The sequence below is a fragment of the Glycine soja genome, chromosome 4, assembly GCF_004193775.1.
Source record: "Glycine soja cultivar W05 chromosome 4, ASM419377v2, whole genome shotgun sequence".
Taxonomy (NCBI): Eukaryota; Viridiplantae; Streptophyta; class Magnoliopsida; order Fabales; family Fabaceae; genus Glycine; species Glycine soja.
Window position 1 is genome coordinate 41286093 of NC_041005.1, and position 23329 is coordinate 41309421.

The window sequence follows — 23329 nt, forward strand, 5'->3', positions numbered from 1 at the left end:
CACCACTTAGAGAAAGCTGTGGAGTTTCTCCCATGAATCAGAGCATTCCAGCCACCATACTTGGACATTACAATTCTGGGCCAAAGTGATTCTGATTAGTCGCCAATTCCCAGCCCCATTTGCCCAGCAAGGCCTCATTACAATTCTTGGACATTTGAATCTGTTAAAATTTTATAAAACTGTAAATTATTTATAAAAAAAAACATCAAACAAACAAAACCCTGATTTTTTTCTTTATCGGTCTGAAAGAGCGGCGTGTGTTTGGTATGTCCTAGGGCCCAAGAATTTTTAGTTAAAATGAGTGTAACCCAGAACTTCCATCAATTTCACTAGACAGGCAAATCAGACAGTAGGTTGGCCCAATAATTTAAACTCCAAGTTCAAACCCAATGGCTCTTCATCTTAATGTCCCCACGTGGCTAAAACTTGTCAATTTAGGGGTAACAATCCTCCAGCAACACAGGATCTATATTTTGTAGCTACAACAAGCTCTTTTATATGAACCTTATAGATGTGTGTAGGGGAGAATTTCTTGCTACATGTTTAACATCAAATACTAGTTCTCCTAGTTTTATCCAGTTGTTTCTGGACCAATATGATCTTAACTGCTACTAACAAATACCTATTGACTTCCGATTGCAGTCGTTTTCTTTGATAGTTACTACTCATGCTATTATGCTTTAGGATATTGTAACAAATAGAAAAAACTAATTTGTCCCAGGTCTATCAGAATTTATTTTATTTCTTAAGCATACGTCTCTGTTTAACAGCTATATATGCTCCAGCGAGAAAATATTTCAATCATCAACTTTCCTTTTCTTGTTTTTCGCAAATGAGTTAATTATATTTTCCTAAAATATTGTTTTTATTCACCTGGACTTTCAATTTATAAATTTTATTTTAAACTACTGAGTCTACTCTAGATATTCAACAACTAGGTACAATTAATATTTTAATAAGAATTTGAAAGATGAAACGAAGGGATAGAATAAGAGTTGGAGATAACTAATTCTGACCATGGATAGAGTGTGGATACAGAAAGATAAAATATATATATTAAAGAGTACCAGAGGTACTAGATAAGGTACAAATTAGAGATCAGATTAGATTCCAGGTAGACCTAATTCTGACCATGGATAGAGTGTGGATACAGGAATGGTTATAATACACATATCAAGGTATTCTTAAAAATCCTGCACTAAGATTGGTAGACCAGTGATTATGGTACTATCATGCAAGTACCCTTTGCACTATTAAAATCTTACTTTCAAACCTCTAGCCTCTTATGTTTCAAAAATTAACTTTGTTTCTGCTCCCACATAATTTAATTTTAAGCTTGGCAAAAGTTCCTTGTATCTTGAATTCATTAGTCTGCTTCAAGTAAATTATGCCAATCTGCTTCAGTAATTTAAGGATATGTTTTTGTTATCTGAGTCAAGGAAGCTAAAGTTTGCAAAACAAAAGTTTACTTCAGATCTTCTCTGGCTTCAAATGGTATAAGAGAACTTAGAGAACAAACATGAAATTAATCAAATAACAATTATTGAAAGGGCCTTCCTAAAATATTTCCCAACAAGACTTCTTTGGCCTCTTCGAAGACATTATTTGGGTCAGCAAAGAAACAAATCCTTGTTTTATTATTTCTACTTTCTATACAATATTTCAAAGGTCATTGATATTGTTTGAGAACACAAACTTCAAATTTTCAGGTGTCTCTACCTGCAATAGAAACATACAACATATTAGGCAAAAAGCAAATATATTATGTGTATAAATTCAGTACTAGGTGTACTGAAATATTCTACAATAAATCTCTTCATCTCCGCCTTATTAGTCCTTACCCGACCACCCCCAGAACATGTATTGCAAGGTGTTCAAAATTTCTGCGAGTCCCGTTGCATGCACACCATGTCATTGACCGCTGGAAGATGGCTAATGGAGTTGTCGTTCATGAGACAACCTGGTGTTGACCCTCCACATGCAACTGCTACTATGGATGGTGTAGTCCCTGGTGTAGTCCTTCTCTGCACATTTTAAACAAGACCAAGTGTGGAACAAGGTATCATCGATAACCTTTTCAGGATCAAACGGGTGGTTCTTGAAAATCAATAGCATTTCTATGATGCCAGACGAAGAAGGATAGAGCTAACCACACAAATTTCCATCTGTTGTTTTATACTAGCTTTGTTGTTCCATTGAGTGAATTGCAAAAAGTGGTCTTTGGGTCTGTGGAAAAAGGACCCACTCTATTAACCCATCTCAAAGGCTCCCACCAAAGTCTCCTTGTCATTGTAGAGTTGCAAATAACATGTATGTGACCAGAAATGAATCTCATCTACCAGTCAGCTGCCATTTGTATTTCATAGTCAAAAAAGTCCCTTCTCCAAGATAACTTCCATTCCCATCTGCCGTCCACAAATTCTCCCATGAAATTATTAGAAAATTCTGCTGTTTACTTATTACATATAATTGGGGATACTTTCGTTGGATATTACAGTTGTCCTGCAGCCATAAAATCGTTCGCAAACTAAATATGGACCCCGTTACCCACCCTCCACTTTAAATTATCATTAAAGCAGTTATTGTGTTGCGGGGCTGAAAGATACTTTTAATCCTGCCACCATTAGGAAGTGAAATTTCTTCTACCACCAGAAATCAACTACTTTGGCATAGATTATTTTTTCCAAATTCAGCTGATTTGATTTTAATAATGTTTAAAAAATGATGTTGAATTTCAATTGCACGCACTTTCGTCATTAAATTTCGATGTTGTCGTTTGTGAGTTTTTCTTCATTTTTTCTTTAAGCATTGGTAATAGAGGCCAACAACTGAAAAAATGCGAATCCCTTGAAACAGCCATGCACCAATTTTCTTGTTAGCATTGCTGGTCCAACTAACTGCAATTGCTAATGTGTTTTCCAACTGCAGCGTTTTGTACAAAAGGTGCAGTTCTGGTGTGTTTTCTACTGCAATTGGTGCTCTATGCTTGTGATGCATGTCAAGTAACCCTAAGCCACTAACGTTTGACATAGAAGGTGTACATGGATCGAAGTTTGGATGAACGCATCACGTATAACTGAAGAGTACGAGAATGGTGTTGAAGAGTTTTTGCTGTTTTGCTCAAAGTAAAGCGCAACCTATGTGGGGAAAATTTTTTTTGTCCATGTGTGAGTGTGGGAAATGGGAAGGCGCCAAACAATTGATGACATAAGAACTCATCTTATTTGTGAGAGGAATAATTCGTAGCTACACAAAGTGGATATGGCATGGGGAATCCCTCGATACAGCTGACATGTCACAGGCTGACGATGTTACTACAGACAGCGAGAAATCCTATAGAGAAATGATTCGTGATCTTGGGCAAGAGGGGTTTGAAGAGGCACATGCAGCGTTGTATGACAACATAGAAGTTGATTCAAAAATGGCCTTTGTATTCCGGCTGCATATCTTTCACAAAATTGTCAGCTGTGTTAGCTCTGGTTAACTTGAAGGCTCGATTTGGGTGGAAGTGACAAGAGTTTTAGTGAGTTGCTGATGTTGTTGACAACATGCTTCCCTGAATAACATTCTTGCCAAAGAATCACTACCAAGCAAGAAGATTTTATGTCCAGTTGGGATGCAGTACGAAAAAATTCATGCATGTTGTAATGACTGCATTTTGTACAGAGATGATTTTGCTGAACTAGAATAACTGTCCTGTGTGTGGGGTTTCTCGGTACAGACCGACCAACGGAGATTCTACTGTACTAGTCTCAGACGCCGACCGCCGTCCCAGCAAAGGTGTGTTTGGTATCCTCCCAATAATACCAAGGTTTAAACGGTTGTTTTCTAATGGGGAAGATGCAAAGAACCTTATATGGCATGCAAATACTAGAAAATCAGATGGATTTGATGCGACATCCTGCAAGATAGCCCGCAATGGAAGGCAATTGATCGTTCTGTATCCTGAATTTGGGGCCGAGCCTAGAAATTTAAGGCTTGGTCTTGCAACGGACGGAATGAACCCATTTGGAACCTTAACTACTAACCATAGCCTCGTGGCCCGTTTTGCTGTTCATTTATAATCTCCCTCCGTGGTTTGTGCATGAAGCGAAAGTATGTTATGCTGAGTATGATGATAGCTGGTCCAAGAACAACCAGGTAATGATAATTGACGTATTCTAAGACCGTTAATTGACGATTTGCGGAAATTGTGGATGAAGGGGTTGATGTATGGGACGCAAATTTGCAGCATGCTTTCAAGTGCGGCGTGCAATGGTTTTTTGTACCATAATGACTTTCCAGCCTACGGAAATTTAAGTGGATATAGTAGTCAAGGACATCACGATGTCCTATATGTGAGCAGAATACTGTTTTCCGCCAACTTAACATGGGAAAGAAGACTGTGTATACTAGGCATCGAAGATTTCTCAAACAGTATCATCCGTATCGACGCTTGAAGAAGGCATTCGATGGAAGTCAAGAACATGAAACCGCGCCAAATCCATTAACTGGTGATGAAGTATATCAGCGGGTCAAGGAATGTCGTAAATATGTTCGGCAAGTCCCAAAAAAAAACCATCATCCATTCAAAACATGTGGAAAAAGAAGTCTATTTTCTTTGATTCTTCCGTACTGGTCCGATCATCATGTTAGGCATTGTAATAGACGTCATGCATGTCGAGAAAAATGTTTGTGATTCTTTTAATTGGGACCCTCCTAAACATTAAAGGCATGACAAAGGATGGTTTCAAGTGTCGTCAAGACTTGGTTACATGGGTATACGTCAAGTGTTGCATCCTATCTCAAAGGTAACAGGACATATCTGCCCCCAGCCTGTTACACAATGTCAACAGCTGAAAAGAGAAGTTTTTGTGAATGCTTGCGTAATATCAAAGTCCCAACAAGGCTACTCTTCAAACATCAAGAGTCTTGTGGTCTGTGAATGAGCTTAGTTGGTTGGCTTGAAATCACATGATTGTTCATGTGTTAATGCAACAACTTTTGCTGTTGCAATCCGCGGAACATTGCTGAGAAGGTCCGTGTTGCAAATCAGTCGCTTGTGTTTCATTTTTAATGCATATATGTGCAAGGTCATTGACCCTAAAACAGTTGGATGCTTTGGAAGATGAGGTTGTCGTTGTCCTTTGTCAAATGGAGATGTTTTTCCCTCCTTCATTTTTTGACATTATGGTACACTAGTTGTTCATCTGGTAAGGGAATAAGGTGTTGTGTGTCCTACGTATTTAGATGGATGTATCCAGTTGAGCGGTACATGAAGGTCTTAAAGGGTTATACGAAGAATCGACATCGACCAGAGGCCTCATAGTGGAAAGATACGTTGCTGAAGAATGCATTGAGTTTGCCTCACAAGTACTTGACTCATTGAAACCTGTCGGTGTTCCCTGCATCCCGGCATGACCAGCCAATAGCCGGCAAGGGTACTCGTGGATACAATGTTGTGACAATGACTAGACATGACGTGTCACAAGCACATTTGTATATATTAACAACACACAGAGGTGTTTCCGTACATAGAGGCTCAAAATAGAAAACATGTTAGAGAATAGTCACCCCAAAAATACCATGATGAGGTGTATTGCAAGAGCACAACAAAACTTTCATAAAATTGGTTTTAGACAAACAATACTTGCTGATAAAGTGTTTCCAGACGACTCACATTGTTAAGCCATTGGCCCAAATTTGAATGTCCCTACATGGAGGGGTATGCATTAACAATTATTCATTCTACACAAAAGTCCCAAGATGATAAAAGTTCGGTACAAAACAGTGGGGTCTGTGTTGATGCTGATTCGGAGCACTTTTCCAAGTACATCGGATAACAACCCCATTCGAGCATCCATGTCTTACTTTGGTGTCATTCAAGAAATTTGGGAGGTTGATTATACATCATTTAGAGTGCCTGTTTTTAAGTGTCAGTGGGTGAACGGGACAACAGGTGTGTTTCAAGATCCATTGGGATTTACTTTGGTAGACCTTAGTAAGGGTGGCATATAAGACGAACCTTTCATTTGGCAGCACAAGCCAGACAAGTTTTCTATGTACAAGATCCATGTAATTCAAGTTTGTCTGTGGCTCTGCAAGGAAGACCAAGTGGATATGAATTACCATAATGATGAGTCAACCCTTGACATTGGTCAAATGTCTAGTTTTTCAAACAATTGCCTTCAATGAATGAAGCTGATGAAGTGGATGATGGACATGCAAATCGTGTAGATCATGATGAGGTCTTGAGGAAAACATCCCTACAGGCTGAGTGCGAAAGTACTGCTTGTTTAATGTGTAAATATTAATGATTATGTTAGTATTACGCCTTTGCTTTTGTTAATGTCTAAATGTAATCGTTAATATTAATTGTGTATTTTATTTACAGGATCATGGCCACAGATCCGACGTCTCCTCCGAGTCCGATGGTCAATCAGAGGCGACTTCCAAGAGGAGTAGAACAACAACACGGCTGAGACAATTGACATTAAGAACCGTGGATCAGCCCAGACGCGCTGTTTTATGTGGATCCCGCTACGCGGAGAGCATCCGACCGATGCGTGAAAAGTTCCACAGCTACCTAGGCGTAGTGGCGCGAGAAAAGGTTCCCATTATCCACAATAATTGGAAAGACGTACCTGAAACGCTAAAGGAGATTGTGTGGAATGACATTCTAGTAAGTCCTTCATACCAATACAATATTTGAATTAAGAATCAATTTTTCTGTTAAAAAACATAATGGACTATAACAAATAGTTGTCCTTTATAATCTCTACATGTGTTTCATGCCCTTATTTTAAATGACTTGTCCTTTATTTGAATAGTTAATCACTATCCTAGACTCCTATATTTGTAAAAGAACAGCACAGGGCAGTTTTATTTTAAACATGAATATTAGTTTAGTTAGATGAGGTGAGAACAAATATTGTCAGATCAAAGTTAGAGACCAGAACAAATCATGTGTTATAAATAAGTTCACAAATTTAAATTGATAACTTAAACAAATGAAAATTGGCATGGGTTTTGTGTTAGGGAGCAGGGGTAGTATTTTTATCCTAAATACTTAATAGGGTAATGCATATTATTTTTTATGCTCTGTAAACATCCCAAATTTCCTAAACTAATGACAATAGCTGCCTACCCACTTGCACCGCAAATAAAGCATTGCTTTCCAATCCACATAATCCAGTGGCCCTCCAAATATTATGATTAATAGGAACTTCTTTTCTTTTTTGTTTTTTACAAACCTTAGAATTATAAAACTCAGTTAACACTTAATAGCATTTTTATAACCCATCTATTGTCTATAAGCTTTTTGCGATTCCAATGAAAGAATTGCATAAAATGATTTTATGTATTAGAGGATGAGTCTTGAGAAAGCCACATGCTGAGATGGTTACCTTGTATTGAATTTGGAGTTTCTTTTCTTACCTTATTCCTCCAACTTGATGCAGCAATCACTCCTAAGCACTTCTTTTTCTTCATTCCATTCTTTACATTTTCAAGTATGAATCTCTCAGCTTTACATCCAGTGAGGATCACTGCACCATTTGCCTACAGAATCAACCAACCAAGTGGAGTCAGTTCCGTTCTTATCTCTTGTTCTGCAACCATAACAGCATGAACCACAATAGTCATCTGCTGAGGAATTTATAGCCACAGACTCTACTTTGAAGCCCATTTTCTCACATCCTTGTATGAGAATTTGGTTCAGAAAGCTTTCATTGTTGCACTTTTCTGTTACACCAATCCTTCTTTGTATGATGCAATCAAATTTTATAATCTCTACAGGCTGATATTACTAATCAAGGAAAAATAGACATTCCTTGGTTTTCTAATTTCATTCATTTGTTAGAGTTTTTTCCCAATATCTATGGGGGTGTTTGTTCCAAGGTTTCTAATTACATTCCTTGGATCTTATTTTTGGTGGCATTACTATGAGCAAGAACTCCATTCTCTGGTATTTTAGGAAAAAAAAAACCATTTGCTTAGTGTACCGTCCAGATATGTCTTGACTAACCATGATGTGGCCCTTTATGAAGCTCCATCTGTGTTCAGAGCTTCAAGGACTGTGTACCATGGCACTCGGATATAACTCAGTCAATCCTGATGTGCCCCCCTATCAGGCTCCATTGCCTCTGTTGAGTGAACAGCTTGGGCCTTGCATCATCTGGATATAGAATCCAACATGTTGTACTCAACCTCAACCCATCCCGTTGCACATTCACTTCTCTACCCCTCCAGCCTGATAAATGTTTCTGCCCTATTAAAAAAACAAATTGACCTCTAATTCCATATGAACAATAGGTTGATTTTCAACAATATCCTAAGTCAATCAAACCAATACCTCCCACCAATTGATATCAGGACTGGTCACAATTTAAGATCCCATTAAATTTTCCATCAATATACCACCAGTTTAACCCCATCACATGGAACCTTCACCCTTTACACTCAGGCTAGGCTAGTCCAAGCTCCCTTTCTGGGCTAATATGGTCAATGAGAGTTGTATGCATCATTATCAATTCCTGAATACAGATGCAGAGCATTTCACCCCAAAACTGGTATAGTAGGATAGTAGATAGTGGAATAACCACTATTATGAAATTTATACATATAAATTAAGTAATTTATATTACATTATATGCTTAATCATATTAAAAATTTACACAAATAGTTCTTTTAATTTTTTTTTGTCAGCAAACATAGATATGATATATTAATAATGAGTACCAGTGGTACTGAAGTTACAAATTTAGGGGCCAGCTGGTTCCTATGATTATTAGTAGGAACAAAGCCAGCACCATAGCACCCTGCTACCTAACCCATGCTACAAAAGTCCAGCCCCCACACTCCCAAGCTAAGTACAGAAACCTAGTGTTACATTGGAAGAACATTGATTAAAGTGAAGTGTAAAATCTGGAACATTGGAGTTGAGCCATGACCAAAGTAAAAGCAGAGCATCATCCAAATGCTAGCTGTAATTTGTAGATGCCAAGATATGATGTTGTGATATCAGATTCAATAAAGGAAAGCAAAATCTAAGTACATGTCAAATGAAACAGGGCAAGGGCATAGAGATTCCATCCAAATGCTAGGACAATAATTTCTACAATACAAATCAGATCATATTGGAACATTTCCATTTCAAAATTTACACTAATTGTTTTTTTGGAGCCATTTCTTAATTATATATTCCTGTCTTGCAATGATGATTTCAGCTTTATATAGCTAGAAAGAATATGATGTAGTGAAGACCTTCTTCCATCATTTGAGATTTATATATGACTGTTGGAACTCTGTCTTCACTGCTTTCTTTAGTAAATGCCTTGCAATTTAATTCTGTATCATATCAAGTTGATTGCCACAAATTATTTTCTACATATTACACAAATGTTTGTCATAGAAGCGGTTGATTGACCAAAGTGTTATTATTTTTCAGGCTGAATCAGCACCAAAGAATCACCAAAGAACTCCTTTCATTATTTGCAGGTGTGTTTATTGTTTCTAGTAATAGTTTAAAATATGTTTTTGAAATTCCACAAATCACAAACATGTATGATGCCTGAAAGCATGTATTCGTTTAATGCCTTCATATTCATGCCGTGTAATTGTTCTTTTGAGTTGTCTAGTATGATGTTTATTATGTACATAGCTGCCAATATCATACAATTACGAGAGTACCATAGGTACTATAGGAACAAGTATAAATTAACCCCAATTGTGGTTGAATTTGAGGATTGTATTGTGGACCAGCTACACCCCATAACTTAATTACATGTATGCTGCACCTCTTGGAAGAGGTGTCAACATTTACCCTTCCTTTGTTGTTTTTTTTGCAAGGCAAAAAGCAAATATATTATGTATAAAATTCAGTACTAGGTGTACTGAAATATTCTACAATAAATCTCTTCATCTCCGCCTTATTATGTCCTTACCCGACCACCCCCAGAACATGTATTGCAAGGTGTTCAAATTTCTCGAGTCCCGTTGCATGCACACCATGTCATTGACCGCTGGAAGATGGCTAATGGAGTTGTCGTTCATGAGACAACCTGGTGTTGACCTCCACATGCAACTGCTACATATGGATGGTGTAGTCCCTGGTGTAGTCCTTCTCTGCACATTTTAACAAAGACCAAGTGTGGAACAAGGTATCATCGATAACCTTTTCAGGATCAAACGGGTGGTTCTTGAAAATCATAGCATTTCTATGATGCCAGACGAAGAAGGATAGAGCTAACCACACAAATTTCCATCTGTTGTTTATACTAGCTTTGTTGTTCCATTGAGTGAATTGCAAAAAGTGGTTCTTTGGGTCTGTGGAAAAAGGACCCACTCTATTAACCCATCTCAAAGGCTCCCACCAAAGTCTCCTTGTCATTGTAGAGTTGCAAATAACATGTATGTGACCAGAATGAATCTCATCTACAAAGTCAGCTGCCATTTGTATTTCATAGTCAAAAAAGTCCCTTCTCCAAGATAACTTCCATTCCCATCTGCCGTCCACAAATTCTCCCATAGAATTAATTAGAAAATTCTGCTGTTTACTTATTACATATAATTGGGGATACTTTCGTTGGATATTACAGTTGTCCTGCAGCCATAAATCGTTCCGCAAACTAATATTGGACCCCGTACCCACCCTCCACTTTAAATTATCATTAAAGCAGTTATTGTGTTGCTGCTGAAAGATACTCTTTAAATCCTGCCACCATTAGGAAGTGAAATTTCTTCTACCACCAGAAATCAACTACTTTGGCATAGATTATTTTTCCCAAATTCAGCTGATTTGATTTTATAAATGTTTAAAAAATGATGTTGAATTTCAATTGCACCACTTTCGTCATTAAATTTCGATGTTGTCGTTTGTGCAGTTTTTCTTCATTTTTTCTTATAAGCATTGGTAATAGAGGCCAACAAACTGAAAAATGCCGAATCCCTTGAAACAGCCATGCACCAATTTTCTTGTTAGCATTGCTGGTCCAACTAACTGCAATTGCTAATGTGTTTTCCACTGCAGCGTTTTGTACAAAAGGTGCAGTTCTGGTGTGTTTTCTACTGCAATTGGTGCTCTATGCTTGTGATGCATGTCAAGTAACCCCTAAGCCACTAACGTTTGACATAGAAGGTGTAACATGGATCGAAGTTGGATGAACGCATCACGTATAACTGAAGAGTACGAGAATGGTGTTGAAGAGTTTTTGCTGTTTGCTCAAAGTAAAGCGCAACCTATGTGGGGAAAATTTTTTTGTCCATGTGTGAAGTGTGGAAATGGGAGGCGCCAAACAATTGATGACATAAGAACTCATCTTATTTGTGAGGGAATAATTCGTAGCTACACAAAGTGGATATGGCATGGGGAATCCCTCGATACAGCTGACATGTCACAGGCTGACGATGTTACTACAGACAGCGGAAATCCTATAGAAGAAATGATTCGTGATCTTGGGCAAGAGGGGTTTGAAGAGGCACATGCAGCGTTGTATGACAACATAGAAGTTGATTCAAAAATGCCTTTGTATTCCGGCTGCATATCTTTCACAAAATTGTCAGCTGTGTTAGCTCTGGTTAACTTGAAGGCTCGATTTGGGTGGAGTGACAAGAGTTTTAGTGAGTTGCTGATGTTGTTGACAAACATGCTTCCTGCTGATAACATCTTGCCAAAGAATCACTACCAAGCAAAGAAGATTTTATGTCCAGTTGGGATGCAGTACGAAAAAATTCATGCATGTTGTAATGACTGCATTTTGTACAGAGATGATTTTGCTGAACTAGATTACTGTCCTGTGTGTGGGGTTTCTCGGTACAGACCGACCAACGGAGATTCTACTGTACTAGTCTCAGACGCCGACCGCCGTCCAGCAAAGGTGTGTTGGTATCTCCCAATAATACCAAGGTTTAAACGGTTGTTTGCTAATGGGAAGATGCAAAGAACCTTATATGGCATGCAAATACTAGAAAATCAGATGGATTGATGCGACATCCTGCAGATAGCCCGCAATGGAAGGCAATTGATCGTCTGTATCCTGAATTTGGGGCCGAGCCTAGAAATTTAAGGCTTGGTCTTGCAACGGACGGAATGAACCCATTTGGAACCTTAACTACTAACCATAGCTCGTGGCCCGTTTTGCTGTTCATTTATAATCTCCCTCCGTGGTTGTGCATGAAGCGAAAGTATGTTATGCTGAGTATGATGATAGCTGGTCCAAGACAACCAGGTAATGATATTGACGTATATCTAAGACCGTTAATTGACGATTTGCGGAAATTGTGGGATGAAGGGGTTGATGTATGGGACGCAAATTTGCAGCATGCTTTCAAGTTGCGTGCAATGGTTTTTTGTACCATCAATGACTTTCCAGCCTACGGAAATTTAAGTGGATATAGTGTCAAAGGACATCACGCATGTCCTATATGTGAGCAGAATACTAGTTTCCGCCAACTTAAACATGGAAAGAAGACTGTGTATACTAGGCATCGAAGATTTCTCAAACAGTATCATCCGTATCGACGCTTGAAGAAGGCATTCGATGGAAGTCAAGAACATGAAACCGCGCCAAATCCATTAACTGGTGATGAAGTATATCAGCGGGTCAAGGATGTCGTAAATATGTTCGGCAAGTCCCAAAAAAAACCATCATCCACTTCAAACATGTGGAAAAAGAAGTCTATTTTCTTTGATCTTCCGTACTGGTCCGATCATCATGTTAGGCATTGTATAGACGTCATGCATGTCGAGAAAAATGTTTGTGATTCTTTAATTGGGACCCTCCTAAACATTAAAGGCATGACAAAGGATGGTTTCAAGTGTCGTCAAGACTTGGTTGACATGGGTATACGTCAAGTGTTGCATCCTATCTCAAAAGGTAACAGGACATATCTGCCCCCAGCCTGTTACACAATGTCAACAGCTGAAAAGAGAAGTTTTTGTGAATGCTTGCGTAATATCAAAGTCCCACAAGGCTACTCTTCAAACATCAAGAGTCTTGTGTCTGTGAATGAGCTTAAGTTGGTTGGCTTGAAATCACATGATTGTCATGTGTTAATGCAACAACTTTTGCCTGTTGCAATCCGCGGAACATTGCCTGAGAAGGTCCGTGTTGCAATCAGTCGCTTGTGTTTCATTTTTAATGCTATATGTGCCAAGGTCATTGACCCTAAACAGTTGGATGCTTTGGAAGATGAGGTTGTCGTTGTCCTTTGTCAAATGGAGATGTTTTTCCCTCCTTCATTTTTTGACATTATGGTACACTTAGTTGTTCATCTGGTAAGGGAAATAAGGTGTTGTGGTCCTACGTATTTTAGATGGATGTATCCAGTTGAGCGGTACATGAAGGTCTTAAAGGGTTATACGAAGAATCGACATCGACCAGAGGCCTCAATAGTGGAAAGATACGTTGCTGAAGAATGCATTGAGTTTGCCTCACAGTACATTGACTCATTGAAACCTGTCGGTGTTCCTGCATCCCGGCATGACCAGCCAATAGCCGGCAAGGGTACTCGTGGATACAATGTTGTGACAATGACTAGACATGACGTGTCACAAGCACATTTGTATATATTAAACAACACAACAGAGGTGTTTCCGTACATAGAGGCTCACAAAAAACATGTTAGAGATAGTCACCCCAAAATGAACATGATGAGGGTATTGCAAGAGCACAACAAAACTTTCATAAATTGGTTTAGACAAACAATACTTGCTGATAAAAGTGTTTCCAGACGACTCACATTGTTAGCCATTGGCCCAAATTTGAATGTCCCTACATGGAAGGGGTATGACATTAACAATTATTCATTCTACACAAAGTCCCAAGATGATAAAAGTTCGGTACAAAACAGTGGGGTCTGTGTTGATGCTGATTCGGAGCACTTTTCCAGTACATCGGATAACAACCCCATTCGAGCATCCATGTCTTACTTTGGTGTCATTCAAGAAATTTGGGAGGTTGATTATACATCATTTAGAGTGCCTGTTTTTAAGTGTCAGTGGGTGAACGGGACAACAGGTGTGTTTCAAGATCCATTGGGATTTACTTTGGTAGACCTTAGTAAGGTGGCATATATAGACGAACCTTTCATTATGGCAGCACAAGCCAGACAAGTTTTCTATGTACAAGATCCATGTAATTCAAGTTTGTCTGTGGCTCTGCAAGGAAGACCAAGTGGAATGAATTACCATAATGATGAGTCAACCCTTGACATTGGTCAAATGTCTAGTTTTTCAAAACAATTGCCTTCAATGAATGAAGCTGATGAAGTGGATGATGGACATGCAAATCGTGTAGATCATGATGAAGGTCTATGGGAAAACATCCCTACAGGCTGAGTGCGAAAGTAATGCTTTGTTTAATGTGTAAATATAATGATTATGTTAGTATTACGCCTTTGCTTTTGTTAATGTCTAAATGTAATCGTTAATATTAATTGTGTATTTTATTTACAGGATCATGGCCACAGATCCGACGTCTCCTCCGCAGTCCGATGGTCAATCAGAGGCGACTTCCAAGAGGAGTAGAACAACAACACGGCTGAGAACATTGACATTAAGAACCGTGGATCAGCCCAGACCGGCTGTTTATGTGGATCCCGCTACCGGGAGAGCATCCGGACCGATGCGTGAAAAGTTCCACAGCTACCTAGGCGTAGTGGCGCGAGAAAAGGTTCCCATTATCCACAATAATTGGAAAGACGTACCTGAAACGCTAAAGGAGATTGTGTGGAATGACATTCTAGTAAGTCCTTCATACCAATTACAATATTTGAATTAAGAATCAATTTTTCTGTTAAAAACATAATTGACTATAACAAATAGTTGTCCTTTATAATCTCTACATGTGTTTCATGCCCTTTATTTTAAATGACTTGTCCTTTATTTGAATAGTTAATCACTATCCTAGACTCCTATATTTGTAAAGAACAGCACAAGGGCAGTTTTTATTTTAAACATGAATATTAGTTAGTTAGATGAGGTTGAGAACAAATATTGTCAGATCAAAGTTAGAGACCAGAACAAATCATGTGTATAATAAGTTCACAAATTTAAATTGATAACTTAAACAAATGAAAATTGGCATGGGTTTTGTGTTAGGGAGCAGGGGTAGTATTTTTATCCTTAAATACTTAATAGGGTAATGCATATTATTTTTTATGCTACTGTAAACATCCCAAATTTCCTAAAACTATGACAATAGCTGCCTACCCACTTGCACCGCCAAATAAAGCATTGCTTTCCAATCCACATAATCCAGTGGCCCTCCAAATATTATGATTAATAGGAACTTCTTTTCTTTTTTGTTTTTTACAAACACTTAGAATTATACAAACTCAGTTAACACTTAATAGCATTTTTATCACCCATCTATTGTCTATAAAGCTTTTGCGATTCCAATGAGAGAATTGCATAAAATGATTTTTATGTTCAATGGGGAAAGGGCCCACTCTATTGACCCATCTCAAAGCCTCCCACCATAAATTCCTAGTCATTCTGCATGAGAACATGATGTGGCCAATATCTTCCTCTTCACTATCACATAACGGGCACCTATACGAAGGCAAAGTGATGTGTCTCTTTCTCAAGTTAGCCTTAGTAGGCAATCTGTTTCTGAAAATTCTCCAACAGAAGGCAATCTGTTTCTTTCGTAAAATTAGTCAATAATAATTTAATATGTAATTTCTATTTTTTAATGTGTTGATTAATAACAATGAAAATTCTCCAACAGAAGGCAATTGCTCTTGGGGGGATTTTCAGATTCCAAATAATCTTAAAAGCTCTGTCGTCATTAACAGATCTGCCATCATTCTTGAGGATATTGTAGGCTGACTTTGTGGAATAGGCTCCACTAGGATCAACCTTCCAAATAAGGGAGTCCATACTGGTTGGGCAAATCTAGACAGCATCAATCTCAGCATCAATTTCTCCTCCATTGCATCCTCCATTCCCATTTATTATCAACAAGAATTCCCATTAGGCTGATAGAAGAATCCTGCTGGTAGCTCACTTGATACAAAGTAGGGTATTTTTCTTGAAGAGTTAAATCATCCTCTCTCCATTTATCCTTCCAGAACCTGATTTTTGCCCCATTACCCAACTTCCAACACAAATTATAAAACAGCCTATTAGTGTGCTGCTGCTGGAAAATAGATTTTAAGTCCTTCCACCACTTAGAGAAAGCTGTGGAGTTTCTCCCATGAATCAGAGCATTCCAGCCACCATACTTGGACATTACAATTCTGGGCCAAAAGTGATTCTGATTAGTCGCCAATTCCCAGCCCCATTTGCCCAGCAAGGCCTCATTACAATTCTTGGACATTTGAATCTGTTAAAATTTTATAAAACTGTAAATTATTTATAAAAAAAAACATCAAACAAACAAAACCCTGATTTTTTTCTTTATCGGTCTGAAAGAGCGGCGTGTGTTTGGTATGTCCTAGGGCCCAAGAATTTTTAGTTAAAATGAGTGTAACCCAGAACTTCCATCAATTTCACTAGACAGGCAAATCAGACAGTAGGTTGGCCCAATAATTTAAACTCCAAGTTCAAACCCAATGGCTCTTCATCTTAATGTCCCCACGTGGCTAAAACTTGTCAATTTAGGGGTAACAATCCTCCAGCAACACAGGATCTATATTTTGTAGCTACAACAAGCTCTTTTATATGAACCTTATAGATGTGTGTAGGGGAGAATTTCTTGCTACATGTTTAACATCAAATACTAGTTCTCCTAGTTTTATCCAGTTGTTTCTGGACCAATATGATCTTAACTGCTACTAACAAATACCTATTGACTTCCGATTGCAGTCGTTTTCTTTGATAGTTACTACTCATGCTATTATGCTTTAGGATATTGTAACAAATAGAAAAACTAATTTGTCCCAGGTCTATCAGAATTTATTTTATTTCTTAAGCATACGTCTCTGTTTAACAGCTATATATGCTCCAGCGAGAAAATATTTCAATCATCAACTTTCCTTTTCTTGTTTTTCGCAAATGAGTTAATTATATTTTCCTAAAATATTGTTTTTATTCACCTGGACTTTCAATTTATAAATTTTATTTTAAACTACTGAGTCTACTCTAGATATTCAACAACTAGGTACAATTAATATTTTAATAAGAATTTGAAAGATGAAACGAAGGGATAGAATAAGAGTTGGAGATAACTAATTCTGACCATGGATAGAGTGTGGATACAGGAAAGATAAAATATATATATTAAAGAGTACCAGAGGTACTAGATAAGGTACAAATTAGAGATCAGATTAGATTCCAGGTAGACCTAATTCTGACCATGGATAGAGTGTGGATACAGGAATGGTTATAATACACATATCAAGGTATTCTTAAAAATCCTGCACTAAGATTGGTAGACCAGTGATTATGGTACTATCATGCAAGTACCCTTTGCACTATTAAAATCTTACTTTCAAACCTCTTAGCCTCTTATGTTTCAAAAATTAACTTTGTTTCTGCTCCCACATAATTTAATTTTAAGCTTGGCAAAAGTTCCTTGTATCTTGAATTCATTAGTCTGCTTCAAGTAAATTATGCCAATCTGCTTCAGTAATTTAAGGATATGTTTTTGTTATCTGAGTCAAGGAAGCTAAAGTTTGCAAAACAAAAGTTTACTTCAGATCTTCTCTGGCTTCAAATGGTATAAGAGAACTTAGAGAACAAACATGAAATTAATCAAATAACAATTATTGAAAGGGCCTTCCTAAAATATTTCCCAAACAAGACTTCTTTGGCCTCTTCGAAGACATTATTTGGGTCAGCAAAGAAACAAATCCTTGTTTTATTATTTCTACTTTCTATACAATATTTCAAAGGTCATTGATATTGTTTGAGAACACAAACTTCAAATTTTCAGGTGTCTCTACCTGCAATAGAAACATACAACATATTCATGTATACAACTCTAGTGTCTTATCTAAGCTCGAGTCCACACCACATCATGGAGTTGCTTGCTGATTGATTTAACAGTTACTTGGTCATCCTCACCATATAGAATCCAGAAAGATTAGTCAAACCTAACTTCTGGTATATGAAATTTAGTATTGAACAGAATGTTAGAAACTAAAATCTTCATAGGGTGCAGAAGTTTATCAGTCTTATTTACAGTTTTCAGCCCTGTATTTACTGTTCCAATAGAACTTAAATCTTGCAGTTGCTGGGGTGGGGTAGGACAATTTTTAGCATGCTAAAAATTCATGTCTACCAGTTTGTGGTGGGGACATCACAAAATCGTCTGCAGAATCCTTGGAAGCAGCATCTTTGTACGAGCAGGCAGCAATTATTTCCTTGTTTATTGTGCCATGCACAATGTCAACAACTTTAACATAAAAGAGATGAAGAGGTAAGTTACAATTGCAAGTCTTAAGTTATTTCCTTGTTTAAATCACACCAAGCTTAATATTGTTAGGCTTCTTCCTTGTGTCAACTTGTCAAAAGGTGCCCTCTTACGAACAAAGAGGATAGGCTTACAGGCATAAGTGTCCCTCACCTGAGAAGTGCTTCACAGGCAAATGCTCTTCCAGTCATTGGAGTCAATCTTGTAGAAAGCATAATACTCCTCCTTTGTGATCTCCTAAGGCTCTGTCATCCAAATGGCCTTATGCTTGTTCACCAACGAGCATTCATGTGACACTTCCTTGCTAAGGAAAAAAAAATGTGACACTTCCTTAATCTTCTTTAAATTACTTTCTTCCTTCTCGTTCTCTTCGTCAACATCCTCCACCTAAGTACATTAAAAAATTAGATATTGAAGTCAAATTGTAATTCAAAAAATACCAAAAAAAATAAATAAACGTTTTGAAGTACTTCTTTAGATGGTATTCCTTATGGTTCAAGTAGCAATAACGATGACAATTGTATGCATGTTTTGTTTGATATTGATTTCATTTTTTGCATAAAACAAAGAGGGGAACGAACAACAATTTGAAAGTTGTACATTCAGGAACTAAAGAATTCAAAATAGCTAGTAATAAGAGGGATTTGTTTTTGGGATTTTCTGAGCACCAATAGCGGGTACGCTAGAAGCTTGCACTTGAGGAGGGAAGGATGTTTGCAGATAATGAACAACTTTCTTAACTACTTGTCCTTCAGACTTTCCTGGTTCTTCTTGTTAATATGTACATCACAATAGTATAAGCTATGGCGTAAAAACATGGTCTATATTGACTTCTAAGATTGTTAGGGGTCAAAAAGACCATGTCCATAAGCCATAGCCTTATACTATTTATATTTACATATTACCAAAAGAAACAGTCAAATCTGAACGGCAAATAGTTAAGAAAGTTGTTCATTAGCTGCCAATATGCTTCCCTCCTCAAGTGCAAGCTTCTAGCGTACCCGCTATTGGTGCTCAGAAAATCCCAAAAACAAATCCCTCTTATTACTAGCTATTTTGAATTCTTTAGTTCCTGAATGTACAACCTTCAAATTGTTGCTCGTTCCCGTATTTGTTTTTTGCAAAAAAGAAAATTAATCTGAAACAATTCAGGCTGAATTGTTATCGTTATTATTACTCGAACCATAAGGAATAACAGCTAAACAAGTAATTTAAAATGTAACTTTTAAATTATGTGGTATTTTTTTAATTACAATTTTACTTCAATATCTAATTTTGTTAATCTACTTAGGTCGTTTTTTAAATATAAATATGAATTTAAAGGTGATCTACTGATAATATAAAGTACTTGCTAATCACAAATTATGATACGTATCATTTTAAATTTTAACTTAATTTTATAAATATTAATAAATTTATAATAACACAATTTTTAACATGTGCTGCAGTGATTCCTTTGACTTCACTATAATCTCCCTGACATAATTAAGAATTAGAATTAGACCTGGGCTGCAGTGATTCATTTGACTTCACTATAATCTCCCTTCTCAAGCCTTTGATTGTCTATGTTAACTTCTTTGCCTCTGATACTGTATAACTCTTCAACATGCCATTGCAACAATTATTTTACCAGGCACATACATTTTTAATTACAATTCCTTTAATTTGTATAAGGATACAAAAATAAAACACGTGTAGCTGAATGGAAAATAAAAAATGAAGGAAGCATGAGACTGTCAAAATATTATGTTTATACATAATATGTTTATATATGATAGCATGAGACTGTCAAAATAAGTAAAGGAAGCATGTACTTTAATGTATTATTTTTTTAAATCATTAGGCCTTAGTCTTAGCTTGTTTTCATTTGGCTTTATGGCTACTGCATAAGGAATGAGCCACAGTCATATGAGTTCTTTGTCTGATTTGACAGTAGAGGATATGAACATATATATGGGTGCTTTATTGTGATATTATTCAATATATCAGTTTTTTTAATGTTCTGCCACTGCTATATCTAGTAGTATCTATTTTCATATCTAGGATGCCTTGAGGGTGTATTCTGATTTGGGGTTCAGCCGCAACTTGATGGACTTCATGGTTACCACTAAGGAGCCTGAATTTCTTAGAGATGTTGATGGGACGGAACATAGTTCTAATTCAGCTGAACAAGTATCTGGTAGCTCCAGCAGGTTTGGGAGTGGAAGATATTCCACATTTTAGGTCAGAGTGAGACTACTTCGAAACAGGATGGGGTTTCTGCTTCGAATTCAAAGAATTTTAATTCTGTTGCTACTAAGCTTATCTGGTTTGAAGTTAATTGCTGAGACATTTGATTGGAGTCATGATGCCTAGGCTTGTGAACTTTCCTTGCTTGCAAAATGTGTAGATTTGTTGTTAGTGCATTATTTGTGGATTTCAGATTCATTTTTAGGAAGTTTTTGGATTGAAGGGCACATTGCTTCTTGGTTGAATAACCTGTTTGTACATAGCTGAAATCAAATTTTCAATACTAGCACTACTGGTCCTTTTTTTTGCAATTCTATTACCAGCTTTTGGTTTTTTTATGTGTCAATTTCTTGGCTTATTTTACCTAAGATTTTGAATTAATTTAAGACATGTTTCTTCGGAGATAATTAGGCACCAAACGTAAATACCTCTTACAGCATACATTCAGACCTTTTTTGTCGCCTTGTGAGAGATAAATACCTCTTCATATTTTATTAAATTTGTAATAAAAGGTAGGTATTCTTCTATTTTAAACACTTTGACTATATTTTGTTTCTTCTTCTATCACATCATATAGTTTATTATATTTATATTTTTTAACCATGTATCTCAATATTTAATTAGATGTTAGGTGTTAAATAGGTGGTATGATGTCCACAAATTAATTATAATGCATAGTTGGTAATTTGTGATAACAACATCAGCATAAAGGTAATTTGTGATTGAACCATGAAATTCTAGCACCCAAATTTTGGAAAACAGCAAATACTATCTGCATAGTTGGAAGATGAATTCACTAATCACCTGCACCGACTTTTCTTTTGTTTTATTAGTGAATAATCTGCGTATGCCATAAGTTTTGATTATTACTCTGTTGTTTTAACTACTGTACAGAAAACATGAGAAATCAATGTTTTAGTAATGATTTCAAATTACTTAAGAATTATCAATAACATCATTGATAAAAACTCAAATTGTGCGAAGGCTGAAGCATGTTCTTAACAAACCATGAAAAGAAGTTTTTCTAGGAATTCATACTTTAAGGCAATAACTGTTATTAGTGAGTGTCACAATATTTTTTTTCATTTATTATTTGTTCAATTTGGATATTAAATTTGATGGCTGTGACTGCATGGTAAACTTACATTATATGCTGATTGGATGCTTTTGCTTTACTTGGGGTATTATGGCAGAACATTGTCATTAAATTGTTGATTGCTAGTATTGTATAATGATATACATTTGGCTGCCTTTTTCCACAAATTTTGACACCTGGTTATGTAGGCAAAGTTTGATATCGCAGAAGCTACGAAGGTGAAGACGAAGGTTATGTCAACAGTAGCGACGAGATGGCGGCAATTTAAGTCCACATTGACTAGCAAATTTGTGTTTGCTAAGACTGAAGGTCAACAAACACAGGATGTTGTGACAAAATATGGACTAGATCCTGAAGCGTGGAAACAATTTGAAGAAACCCGCCTGACACCTAACTGGGAGGTTAGTTGAATCTGTTTATGGTAACTTCAAATGAATATTTTTTTGCCAATTTGATTATTTTAATTTCAAAAAAATCTCCACAATTATGTATGTCACATTACAGGGTATTAGGAAACGAGCACAATCAATTCAAAAACACAACGACTGCCCTCACGTACTTTCACGTGGGGGATATGATTTGCTTGAGAAGAAATTGTTAGACCAGAAATGAAAAAGGATACAAGAGGAAGCATTGTTGAGTGAAAATCCAGCAAGTGTTGATGAACCCCCATCCCCAATAAAAAGGCATGTTAAGTGGAAGGTTGCTCGGACCAGGGCTGTTGGCAATATGACATCTGACTCTGCACAGGAAATTGCAGATAAAATAGTAAGTTCACCAATATGTTGCAATGTTCATATGTTTAAGTATTTTGTAATGAAAATGACTGCACGTTGTGTATTTTTCTGTCACTTGTTTTGTGTAGGACTCCTTAGAAGAGCAGGTAACGCAGGGTTCGTTTGTACCCCATGGTCGGCAAGACATACTGAACACTGCCATTGGACGACCTGACCATGGGGGTCGCGTTCGGGCAGCAGGCTCAGGTGTCACTATTACTCAGTACTACGGAAGGGCATCAAGGACATGCAGCAGCTCGTCCACGTCCATCAGCCAACAACAACTAGATGAAGTTGTTGCAAGGCTTAGGGAAGACATGACTGGCCAGATTAGGGAAGAATTGAGGAGTCAAATTAAGGAAGAATTGAGGACTCAGCTAGAAGAGGAAAATAAAAGGACCTTGGAAATAATGACCAATGCATTGAAAGAGGCTATTAAAAAAGAGTTGTCAAATAAAGGATCCCAAGAGGCACTCCAAATTCAGCCGGACATACAACAACTAGGTGCGCGTGTCAGCACACAGGGAAGTAATGCTGTTACCAATGCGCAGGCTTCACAAGAACAGGATGCTGATGCCATACCATTGATGGGACTGTTTGTGCAGCGTAACGATGGTACACAAAGGTTTGTAGAAATATTACCTTACTTACAATTGAATCGGAGTTTTGTTTTTTCTTGCAGCTGTAATTGTTGGGTTTGGTTTGTGTTTTGTTCATGGTTTAGTTTTTGTTTTATATGCACTAAAAAAAGCTTTGTTTATGGTTCATTTAAGGTTGGTGGCCATGGGGAAAATAATGGAGGGGGATTCAATCATACACACAGTGGCATATGCAGATGATGTTGTCAGGGTAAGTGTAGAAACAGTTATTGATCCTGAGGCTGAGGTCCC

General features: G+C 37.2%; 2 protein-coding genes across 2 annotated transcripts; both read left to right on the forward strand.

The window, feature by feature from the left end:
• The first annotated feature begins 12067 nt into the window (after positions 1-12067).
• LOC114410811 lies at positions 12068-14317 on the forward strand. Its single transcript, XM_028374734.1, has one exon. The coding sequence runs from the start codon at positions 12068-12070 to the stop codon at positions 14315-14317; it is 2250 nt and encodes a 749-aa protein (XP_028230535.1).
• Positions 14318-14438: 121 nt separating this feature from the next.
• On the forward strand, positions 14439-22275 carry LOC114410812. The gene is made up of 3 exons (XM_028374735.1): positions 14439-14723; positions 21852-22064; positions 22168-22275. The coding sequence occupies exons 1-3, from the start codon at positions 14439-14441 to the stop codon at positions 22273-22275; spliced, it is 606 nt and encodes a 201-aa protein (XP_028230536.1).
• The last annotated feature ends 1054 nt before the right edge of the window (positions 22276-23329 follow it).